Raw genomic sequence first — 12,420 nt, 5'->3', positions numbered from 1 at the left:
CCTTCAAGAAAGAGAAAATGTTCAGTGTGGTTGAGCCTTTCTGCCCTTACCAAATTGAGAGTGCTGTAGCAAGAGATGACTTTGAAAGGAGGTAAAGGCAAATGGCTGCAGATGTTTGTCACAGCAAACGCTGTTTCCTCAGCTGCTCCTTCTGGTACCATTTCCTTACAGTGGATGGTTATGCTGTACACCTGTCCACAGCATGGGTCTGAGTTGCACTGAGGTTTTTCAGTTACTAGGGTATATAAATATAAAGAATCTGCTTATTGGAAATAACGAGGGATTTGCTTTGCTCTGTATTGAGGCAGAGGTGTATTACAAAAGCATCTGTAACAACACCTTATCTTCTCTGTCATTTAAACACTGGGTAGTATAGCTCATAGTCCATGTGGCTGAGGGAGGGTGGATTGTTTTTTTTTTTGGTTTTCCCCAGTGATGATAGTGAAGTGGGGTTAAAAAAAAAAAAAAAAAAAAAAAGAGCTACAAACTTTTTTTTTTAAAAAAAAAAAAAAAAAAAAAAGAACTACAAACCTTTTAATATTTTTAAGCTTTAGAGACAGTGAATGCCCATCTCTAAATCCTGTGGTTGTTGCAAAAGGTATTAACTACTTCACTGTTTATCCTTGATTATCCTTTGTTAAGATTTAGGAATATCTTCACATTTAATTAACGTTATTGGTTAGGAATTTTACCCTTCTTTTCTCCCCACCTTCTCAGATACTTGTAGTCAGGAACAATAGCTATTAGGCTGGGCACTTAAACACCAAGATGTATGGAACTGAATAGCTGGAATCAACATAATTATTTCAATATATGGGATTTGCCCTTACATACAGGATGCCTTCTGTAAAGGTGTATATAGTTTTATGGTCAGTATAGCTTATAGATATTTTTTAGATTATTAATAGTGCTTTTTAAACTACCTAACTTATTTCTTTTTTTTTTAAGAACTTCTTATAGAGATTTTTTTTCTGAAACAAGAGAAAGGATTACTACATTTACAGTGTAGAGAAAGTACAAGCAGACAGTAAGTTTTCACTTCTAAATAACAACCAAAATATACTTCCATGTGGTAGAATCTAAACTCTAAACTGAAATCAGTAATTAGTACTAAGGATGTCTTACTTGAACGTTTAGGTTAAATGAAGAGCACTGTCACCTCTCACAGTTGTAAGCTGCAAAAGAAATTTTCAGTAAGTATGCTCTGGTGCATTGGTGTGGTGTTAACATGCTTCTGCTTTTGAAGTAAGCAGTGTAGAAAAATAGTGTTACTCTCACTACTTTGCTAGAAGGCCATCTGACAGCCCTCAGGGTTTAAAATCAATTTTCAGATACAAGTAACAGAATGGCTCCTGCTAATGACAATGCATACAGCTTTTTGAGAACCTTGCCAAAAATTCCAGGTAGAGGATGGCAAGTACCAGGGCCAGAACTGACAGATAAGGCTGTATCCCTGTACTGTTCTTACTGTGTGTATCTGGTGGATGCATGTCTGTTCTGCGGGTGGGTTCCTCTCACTTTAACAGTTGGTGATAGAAAAAACAAAAATGCAAAACAGGTCTATAAATGTTTTTAGCTGACCTTTTTAAGATTTTCTGGATATAAGTTAACCTAGAGAACACTTCACAAGTAATTACGTAAGAGGACTTCATATGGAACAACTGTGCATGTCAAGTGGCTATTAAAGTTGTTTTTCATGTTTTCAGATTTTCTGAATTGCTGATGCAGAGGGTGAATGTGTCGATGTTGGAGCTTGTGTAGAGGGGAGTGAGCAGATTTGGCATGAATTTGTGTTTGATACAGTCCATTTTTCAATTTAGTGTTGCTTTTTTCCCCAAAGTCCCAGCAGGTGCTCAGTAGAATCACGCTAAAAGGGCTCAACTCAGGCTGGGCAAGTGAGCTTTGGGCTGGGGAGATTTGCTGGTCTTCCAGATCTCCAGTACTGCCAGTACAGTGCTAGCAGTGCAGAGGTGCATTGCACCACCTGGAATCTCAGAACTGCTTTTTGGCTTTGTAATGAAAGCCTGTGTGTGCCTAGGATTTTTTGATGCTATGTTCTCATGCAGCAGCTAGAGCTAGCCATCTCCCTGCAGCAATGAAGAACCAGATGCCTTTCTGCTAGAACACTCCGAATACCGTTCCTTCAAAATGTTTTTCTTTGCAAGAGCAGTTGATTTGCAGAGATTTAATTTTGTATCAGCATTAAAGATCTTTCTCATTCATGCTTTTTTAATAGTCTGCTCAAAATTTACATTAGCTTTCCCTTAATTTCTTACATTAAATTAATTACTTCCTAAATAGTTGCAGGAATGTTCCTGCATGCAAAACGAGGCATTTAGCACCCGGCTCTGTCTCTTTAATGCTTGGAGTAGGGAGGATTCTGTGTCAAGATCATGCTACTCTTAACAAGGCTGTTTTGACAGATATGGCCTCCTTGATGGATTTAGGAGTAAGAAGTACACGTTTCCATCTATTTATCTCCATTTTCAAAATATATATGGTAAATATGTGAACATTTATTTTAAAAAGTGCTATTCAAGAATAATGACTGCATAGAAAGAAAACTCTGGCACCAGTTTCTACCAATGCTGAAACACCCGTGCCACCTCATCACAATCTCTCGCATCCTAAAATAACACAGGTTTCAGCTAGGCAGTGTTTATATGTACATCTGGCTTGTATCAAACAGAGGTAAGGGCTTTAGGTAAGTTCACGTTCTTAACCTTTCCTTGTATCTTTGGAAATATTGTGGCTAGTTGTTTGAAGAAAGGAACTGAATTTCAGCATGGGAAATGTTTTCAGCTTAGCTGTAATAGTGGAGTTCCTGTAAACTCCTCCTTGTGCCTCTGTCCTTCAGCAGGGCTTCTCTGTGTTTTGCTTTCAGAACTGTGGGCCGTCCGCAGAGCATTGTGGCATGCCCTCATGACAAATGGTTTCAGGTTTCCTTGGGTTTGGGTCACAAAGTAATTGATGACATCCTGAAGACTTGCAAGTGATACCTGTTTCACAGAAAAACAAAACAAACAAAAAGAAAACATCAAACAAAACATACTGCATGCGTTAGAGAGAGAATACATTTTGAAAACATGCTGGCAGGCTGGTGTGCCTAGCAATGTTCTCTGAATGATTGGTACTGGATTTGCATCTAGCATTTCAATGCAGTGAGGTCTAGGACAGCTCCCTGCAACATATGGCAATGTTTTTATCATAGAATTAGAGAATGGTTTGTGTTGGAAGGGACCTTAAAGATCATCCAATTCCACCTCCCTGCTATGGGCAGGGACATCTCCCACCAGACCAGGTTGCCCAAAGCCCCATCCAGCCTGGCCCTGAGCACCTCCAGGGATGGGGCATCCACAGCTCCTCTGGGCAGCCTGTGTCAGGGCCTCAGCACCCTCACAGTAAAGAAATTTTTCCTTATATCTATTTTAAATCTACCCTTTTTAGTTACACTCCCTGACAAATAGTAAGGTCTCCCTGGAGCTTTCTCCAGGCTGATCCTCAAATATACAACTCCTTCCCTTCTACCAAATGAGTAACAAACCAAAAAAGGTTTAGCTCTGTGCACTTTCATGCTCTTCAATGACTGCTGGTGCTCTTTCAGCAGGTAGTTTAGCAGCAAATGCTTCTTCAAATGGTTAGGATGTTTCTCAGGCCACTGGTTAAACAACTCTTAAGGAAAGTGGAAAAAATATTTAAAACCAAGTAATAAGGTCCGTACGCACTTGATTGCACCTCAACTAAGTTATTTTTATTTCTCAGAGTTAGGTGAAATACACTTTGAACTTCCTCTAGCTGCAATAAGAGCTCACTTCTCAGACTTATTACTGAAGGCTGAATTACAGGGGAAAAAGAAAAAGCAATCTTGAGTGTTTTGTGGTTGCTGGTGGTTTGATTATATTTTCAGTAGAAGAGAAGAGGTTGTGGGTACTTCTTCCTCTTCTAATTTTAGATTTTTTTTTCTGTAGATTGGTTAGCCTAACAGAGGCAAAAGACTAAAGAAAGACAAGATGGACTAAAGAGAGGTAAAATAGATACTTTCTCACAAATTATAGTTAGGAATTTACTGTAGCTTTTCTAACTTTCTATAAAGCAATATTTCTTACACCTTAAGAATCTCTAAAAAGGCAATTGCTTATTTACCTTTCTTTCCAATTCAATAATGTAACTTGTTTCTTTGGACATCACTCTGTAGTGTTTTATGCACGGGACACTGAAAGGAAAGGAAATGACAGTTGATACGCTGTTAGAAATGAAATAACTTATGATGTACCATTGCTGTCATGAATTCCTCTGCAGGAGCAATGGATGTGTTCTGTAATATCCCCAGAGCCTATTGAAGGTGTGTGGCAAGATGTGTTTTTTCTTGTCATAGTTTAGGAACACTGGGAATTGCAAATGTTGTTTCCTGGTGTCTCAGGTGACTCTTCTGAAACTAAAAGCAAAGCTAAAATGGGGCAATTCAGTTAAAATGTGGTGTGTTTCTAGTCCAAGTTACTGTTTGAAAACATTTCTTTCATTTTTCTTTATTCATTTTACAAAGGGATAAGGCCTGTTCCATTTTCATTCTGCACAAGGATTTCTTACGAGTAGGGTTTCATGGCTGGACAGCAGCTGGGAAAGTGTTTTCCCAGGGACACTGGCTTTTGCTGGTGGGTCTCTATTGCTTCTTTGTTTAATCTAACTGGCCTTGGAGGAGGAGAGAACTGGCAAGTTGGTCTCAGGCCCATGCCCTTCTTGCCCCGTTTGCCTTGTTCAGAATAGTCTGAAGGTGAGGAATATGCTTCGCATGTCAACTTTGGGTATTATTAATTCAGCTTTTAATACAGTACGTACTAGTTGTGAAATATATTATGGACTCAACCTACTTTGGCCCATGTCGGACAGTGATTGCGTAGTTCTTGCTGTCGCTGCCAGGACGCAGGATCAAATTCCCACAGGAAGGATTCTTTTCCAACATCTCTATCGCTTCTTTCCGAGATACTGCATAGAAGCAGCTGCACAGATGGGAGGGAAGAAACGGCGTGAATGCAAGTTACACGAGTAAGGCTGTGTCATTCCGAGCTGTGCAAAGAGATGTGGTCTACCAGGCTGATGCTTCTTAACAGTGCTAGGCTCATCCAAGGTAATTAGCCATGGCTGCCAAGGGGCATGACATCTGAAGGACTCCTGATGAATAATGCTATTACAGGAGCATAATTCAGGACAGCAGTGCTCTGCCCTTCTCATAGAGGAAGTGGCACGTTTGTTCAGATAGATTGCTTTATGAACCCTTGCAAAAAAAATGTGAGAAGAGCAACGAGGAATTACTTTGAAGGGTAATCAGCATGTTCTCAGAAGGGCAGATATACCTGTCTAACGTGGTTTTCTAAAAGGTTTATCAAGCGTAGCAATACACTACACTCAACCTTTGCAAAACAAAAGGCAGTGTGGAAAAGCTGCAGGAGTAATCTTTCCTTTACAAAATCTCTGAAAGGCTTTGAGGTAGATCTTGTTCATTGAATATTTTAACCCCCCTGTATAACAGTTGAATTTCAAACCTCTGTATGAAAACAATACTCGGAAAGAAGGGAAGGCTCTCTAGTCAGGTTGGGGTTTGCATACTTCTGTCAGAGCTTACGCTGGCATAGCAGTGGCTGTACTGCTGTTGTCCTTGCTGGGAAGGCTTTCAGGAAGGCTTTTGTGAAGGCTTTCTTTATTCAAGGATGCATTGGAATGGTCATCAAGCGTGATCCTTCTTTTCTTTTCTTTCTCTAGCACTTCGTGCATTCTCGTAAGTTGTTCAGGTAGCAACAACTCATCCGGTGGAACTGACAACTAAAAAGGAACAGCATAGTTAGAAATTAAAAGACTGGACAAACGTTGTGAGCAACTGTTTCTGTGCCATCACAGCAATCTCCAGAATGCAGCTGGCATGCAGAGCTCTTTCTTACATGCTCAATTTAAGCAAGTGTGATAATCTGGACGGTCTGGGTATGCTGCTTTGAATAAGACACTGCAGACCTGTTTATGTTAAAATAGTGGGGCAAATACATCTGCATTGTGGTTTACCAGATTAAAGTGGGAATAATGTGAGCAACTGCAAAGTATCAGGGATTCTATACTGTAAAAGGCTACATAAATGCAACTTAATCTACTTCAGCTCACTTCATCTTTTTGAGTGGTTCAGCTACACCAACAGAAAGTTATCTGTGAAGAAACTTCCTTTATTTTCTACTGGTCATTATTAAAGAATGTCTTGCTCTTTTCAAAGTGAGTTTAACTAAGATGTTTCATACAAGTAAGAATGAATATACATAGAATGACTATAGCACAGTTATTCCACAGTATTAGCAATCTTTTCTTAAACATGTAGATGACACCTAGGACTCCCCATGCATTAAGAAAGGGGAGAAAAGTGGTTTTGGCTATCTAAAGAGACAGAGAAATAAAGCCAGAGATAAAATGATCTAAGTTAGTTACTTTGATTTTCAAACTATTACAGCTGGCAAAGTGCTGTGAGGTTTGACTGCTAGACCAATAAAAGGAGCCCCTGTTAGCTGTTCAGAATAATAGGGAAACATCAGATATGGTTCCATCTCGTCCTAAGTGCCACATGAAGGCAGGGTGGGAGATTAAGACTTTTTTTTTTCCCCAGTAGAATAGAACACAGGGCTCAAGGGGTTCTCTCAGGTGTGCAGTTGAGCCATTTCTTCATTTATTTCTTCCTCAAATGTTAAATAACTAAAGAAGTTGTTTCTCTCAGAGCAGGCTCCCTTTTTCACAGGTGCAGGAGATGGTCTTATGCTGGAAGTCTTTCCTCCCCAGACAGCAAACAGTGGACTGGGAGCTGTGTCTGATTAAATACCATGGCAGGTGAGGTGGGGTGAAATCAGCCTGAATTTTGCTCTCTTTGGGGGATGAGCAGGCAGGTTAGTGTGTGCAAGCACATTAGAAGCAAAGCTTTATGTCTGTGGAAGACAACTTGTTGCATGCACAAAGACCCTTCATACACACTTTGGACATTGAGAACAAAACCCTTTCGTACCTTTGCTACGGTGAGAATAAAGCCCTTCCATTCTTTTCCATATTCACAGTTATCAGCCTGAGGGAACAGAGAGCGACAGTGTAAGAATAACTGCAGCAAACAAAGTGCAACATTTTCATGTTCAGATAACTTTCATCCCTTTAGAAGTGCCTTGCCTGGAAATGAGCCTCCTGCCAAGCTACGTCAGTCACACCCTGAAGCATTGCGCTTCCCCAGTTGCTCCAAGTTCAATTAGTGAGAGAGGATGGAGGTGGGAAGGGAAGAAATTATGGGTTCTGTTGGAGTAAGAGGAGTAAGGTGTGTGGATCCAAATGGAAGGCCAAAGTAAGGAGGTAGGTGAGTTTCAACTGCAAATCCTTCAAGGTAGTCCCTGAGCTCTATAATTTCTAGTATGGCTTTTGAGCTGTTCCAAGGGGCTGATAAGATATTTTATTGCCCTTCTTGGTTTTACAGATGGCCTGAGCCTTTCAGGGGGGTACTTCCTGACTTCTTTTGTGTATTACTTTTTTTTTTAGGTTCAATTCTTTGCTCACTTTATATTCTCAGATACTCCAGAGAAAACTGCCTAATGTCTTGAGGGGAAGTTTCCCTGGTGTTAAGTTCCTATGCACTGCTTCCCTCTTTGGCTGCCTTTTGGTGCCTGGCCACACCAAAGAAGGTAGCTCTACTCTCATGTCAGAGTGGAGCTCTGAATATCTGTGACAGATGGGGTAACGCCCCAAGCAGCTTACAAATCATAACTTTCATTTTTCTTACCTTCACTTCTAGTTCCTCATTTGACAACGTCAGGATGAACTGTGAAGAGTCGTTTTCATTTGGATAAATATTGGTTGCTGAGGTCAAAGCTGATATATCTAGCTTCTGTGAGTACTGAGGAACCAAAAAAAGAAATAGCACAAGTTGTAATTTTCACCCCAGATCTAGCGGCTCTTCGAATAAATCTGTTTAGAAGAAAATGCATGCAAACTTCTTCTAGATCTTGAATTAAATTTCACTGACAGACATTTCAAAGCTCAGTCCCTTGTTTCTGCTTACAAAAGCTCTTTGCACCCACAACATGCCTTCTGGATTTTTCTCATCTTAGTCTCCATAATTACACATTAAAGCCAAGACACCTCTCCAATTACTTGTTTTGTGACTTCAGCTAAACCCACAGCCACAGTACTTTATGATCATACCAAAGTTTGTCTCAGCTGCATAGAGGAAAGTCATGTTACACACCAAGATATATTTTTACTCTAGTGCACAGCTGAGGAAAGAGCATGCAGTAACGTTATGGAGCAATTTGGATATGTTTGTAGCTTAGGTGCCAAAAAAAAATAATTCATTTTTGCTTTAATGAGGCAGATTAAATGCTATTGTTTGTTTCTGTCTTTTTTTTTTTTTTTTTTTTTTTCAGTCTTTCTGTTACAACTTTGAGTACTGTTTTATGGACTGTGCAGGTGGGAGAGGGGAAAGGGCACAGAGAGGTGTCTTGGGTACATCGGGATTACTTCTTGAAAATAACCGATGCGGTTCACACAGCGTGCAGTTACAAAGATAGCACACTACTCACTGTTGGTGCTTTCTTATCATCATAAAAGAAGAGCACAGTTCCTCTCAGTTCTGTCCAATACGCTTTAAATTCCTGTTACAAAGGAGGAAGTGTCAGTTTGTCAAGACGATCTTTTAGTTTTCACACAGTGCTGAAAGTAAAAGAACTGCTGAGAAAAAATGTCATGTACTTTTAAACAGGTGTTTTAAAGATCATGTATATATTTATTTTTGAAGTATTTTAAGAGAAAAAAAAGTTATTTTTGATAGGTAGAAACAGAAAAAAGCTCTAGGCTTTTTTCTCTACTATCCTAATTTGGCATTGAATTAGAAAGTTTTCATTTTAATTAAATTAAATGCTTTTAGCATTTGTCAGGGGACTTAAAAAGGGTAAGGAATGGGAAAAAAAATGTATTCCCTTGAAGTGTCTATCTGCATATAATTTTGATCATGCCAGTTTACTTGCTATAGGGGCAGGATTGTGGATCTTGAGAGCAGTCTGACCTATTAACCGCACTTCCTGTATTCAAAATGGCATTTTGCATGCTTTGTCTTTTAAGTTACATTGTGTTCATAGAGCAACATCATGCCCAAGTAAGTATGACTGTCTGACTCTTCTTACTGTTCCCTAGTACAGTCATACCCAAGTAATGGGAAAGCTTTCTGTACATTTCTCCATCTTCTTGCGACCCTGATACCCCAGGAAGTGCAGCTGTTATGGGATGTGGAATTGGGAACGCAAACCTGTAACATAGAAGTTCTGTTCTAGTTTTTGGTTTCCTTACTTGTTTTATGTTTGTGTTTATTTTGTTTTGTTGGGGGATTTTCTTTGACACAAAGTTATACATACTCACAAAAATGGAGAAAGAAGTAACTAGTGAAGTCTACTAGGTCTCTAGGAACTAAAGTGAACAATTTTTTTCCTTAAGTATCCTGCTGGCAGTCCTTGCTCCCTGTCCTGCTAGCTTCTAACTAGTCTTTCTGGTGTTTTCTGACAAACTGCTGGTGTAAGATTCTCTACTGTCTTTAGCCTCTGGACCCCAACCTCTGAGCACTGCGGTGTGCTATTAAGGTGTAAACGCCCTTTTTAAACTCTCTGTCCCTAGCAAATTAATGAAGCCTGTGAATGCTTGCTTGGTGCGGGGCTGGATGTTACGGGAAAGTTTTGAACCACATTTATAATGTAGGCTTTCTGCTCTATGGAGATGTAGTAGTAGTTGCCCAGGAGCATTTGTAATTGTTTCACAGCCTTTAATATATTTATTCTTGAGTGTCTGGTTTCTCATAAATGATAATACGACTTGCCCAGCCCACGTAAATCTCTTCAGATTGGTGTGTATTATTGTTGTGCCCTGTTACAACAAGGCAAAGCATTGAATAATTTCTAGTGCTGCAGAAAAATTAACAGCGAGATTTAGTCTACTTTTGTTTCTTTGTTTTTGTTCCTGTTTTCTGTGGTACCTGTTTGTTTCTGTGTTTGTGAACCACAGTGCTATTTTGGTCTCCTGATTATATCTACCTCTAGCACAGCATAACTCATATTTCTTTTCTACTTTCTGCATCTGCACCTACTACAGAGAGTGTAGGTATGGTTAGGGTAAAAATCACTGTGTAACATTAAGTATAGGGATTGTCATTATCAAGTGCTAAAAAAGGGTGATCAGCTTAATATAGGGTCATGCTCTGAACATACATGATAGTAATAGTACAGATAAAAGCATTCCAGCATTTATATGTTTGTGTCTTTTTAATAATAAAATCCTGGGATAAAATTAAAAAAAAAAAAAAAAACAACAACAAAAAAAAAACACTCTTGTTTCCAAGCTAGTCTACCTATGTGAAATCATCAGCTCATACCAACAAGAGAAAACAGATGCCGTGTAGCTCAAATATACTTCAGGTGGTGTGTCCCTGAAGATTTCAGGATGCATTCAGTAAATAAATCATGCATTGGAGCAATATAACCGTGTCGCGGTGTTAAAAATATTGCATTAGCTTTTCACTGTGCTGGTAGCTATGAAATCGGTCAAAATCAATCCAAGTTTCAACAGGTATATGATTATAATATTATAATATGGTTGTTATAATGGGATCCTAGAGATATTGACAGTTACCTTACATCATTTATTTTCCTTTTTTTCCCCACAAGTAATATGAACAGAAACAAACAAAAGCACAAACTAAGCTGCTATCACTATTTCAGTGCACCTATTTGCATCAGCCAGCACCGAGAAGCATTTGCCACCACCATCATCAACAGATACGCAGCGATAATATTTTGAGGAAATGTTCAAACGTTTCTGCTCTCTGGGACCGTGCACCTTACCTGGGATTTCACCTGCCGGACTGACAGGTAACCTTGGAAGTACAGTGGCAGACCCGTGATCCTCTGTCTCTCCTGGGAGATTCGCCGGGGAGCTGGCTGAGGAGTTTGTACAGGCTGCTCCATGCTTCTTCTCAGTATCTTGTGGTTATCAGATGTGCTGGTGGTGGTTGTTTGTTTATTTTTTTTCTTGGTGCCTCCCCACGCCTGTTGTTCTCCCCTGCTCTGCGTCAGCCAGAGAGCTCGTCCTGGTGACGGGGGCAAAGAAAGCAGCGCCTCTAAGAGGAAGTCTCAGTGCTTGCTTTTAGGTCAGCAGATGCCCTGCTTGGTGTGCAATCGTCGGGGGAACCAGATCGAGTGGATTAAAACGGACCTTTTTTAGTGAGCTGTACGAGACTGTGCTGCTCAGTTTGCCCAAGGGTAAGTGTTCAGAGGACGAGCACGTTGGTACAAAATTGCATTGTTACTGTGAGGGATGTCACCAGGACGTGGTGGCAGAACAGCCTGATTTTTATGACTTGTCATCAGCAACATGCAGGCTGGGAAAGCTGTGCTTTTAGATCCTTCCCAAGTGTTATTTATTTTTTTTTCTCTGTGAAAATACGTTTTAATGTTGAGACTATCAAATTAGAGTTGGAATTTCTGTAGGAAATGGGATGCCAAAAGTGATATTGGAAATAAACCTGCTTATGCTTGTTTGTAGCTGTCAAGGATAAATCAACTTTCTAATGCGCACATAGGAATAGAAGTTTTTTTCTTTGTGAAAGAGCTAATATACAGAAGTCTTGAAACACCATGTGAAGGGAGATGGGTAGTTCAGGAGTGAAACATTGGTAAATGAGGGGTGAACTTTCCATCAGTTTCCCAGAGCCCTGACGTTTAACTTTGTTTCTGGCCTTTCTGTAGGGTTCAGAACGAATAGGGATGGCAGGACTCAGTGTTTTGGTGCTTGCTGCTGCCAAAACCAAGGCAAGCAAACACCAAATCTGTGGTTTTTTTTGTTTTTTTGGGGGGCTACTTTGTGACGTTTTTTTGTTCCTTGGCTGCATATATGTGTAAGATGAGCATGTAATTATCCTGTAGGGTGAGCTGTGGTGGATCATACAGCTGCCAACCAGCTGTAGCAGAAGACAGGGGTCTGAAAGTAGTTGTGTGATTTGAGTCTGAAGGTAACTGATTTCTAAGCATGGCAGGGGACAGCTCCATGTTCTCAGGTTTTGGCTAAAAGTTGGCAGATCTTTGTCCACTTGGGTTTTGTTGGCAGAACCTGACTTTGCCATTGCGTGATGCAGAAAAACTGCTGGAAAAGGGATACCTGCGCCTTCCCTGGGGAAGGCTGACAACAGCAAGGCAGCACTCAGCCAGCCGTTCACTAATGTGTGGTAAAAACCATCATGTTAAATCCCAGGAGTTGGGCTCGGTGACCCCGACGGGTCCCTTCCACCCGGGGGCACCCCATGGCACAACTTGGGGCTGGCCATTAGACACCACACAGCGCCTCAGGGGCGGCCGCTCCCTCCCCTCAGGGCTGGGCGGC

General features: G+C 40.4%; 1 protein-coding gene across 1 annotated transcript; it reads right to left on the bottom strand.

Moving 5' to 3' along the window:
- Nucleotides 1-2,798: 2,798 nt before the first annotated feature.
- On the bottom strand, nt 2,799-11,009 carry STAP1 (signal transducing adaptor family member 1; the record flags this gene model as incomplete). The annotated part of the gene is made up of 8 exons (XM_084286033.1): nt 2,799-2,999; nt 4,144-4,213; nt 4,869-4,997; nt 5,621-5,817; nt 7,028-7,084; nt 7,784-7,897; nt 8,583-8,654; nt 10,887-11,009. 8 exons carry the CDS (start codon nt 11,007-11,009, stop codon nt 2,799-2,801), a joined length of 963 nt encoding a protein of 320 aa, XP_084142159.1.
- Between the last annotated feature and the right edge of the window lie 1,411 nt (nt 11,010-12,420).

This window comes from Netta rufina, assembly GCF_964035555.1.
Source record: "Netta rufina genome assembly, chromosome: 4".
Classification (NCBI taxonomy): Eukaryota; Metazoa; Chordata; class Aves; order Anseriformes; family Anatidae; genus Netta; species Netta rufina.
This window is presented reverse-complemented; position numbering and strand designations above follow the sequence as displayed.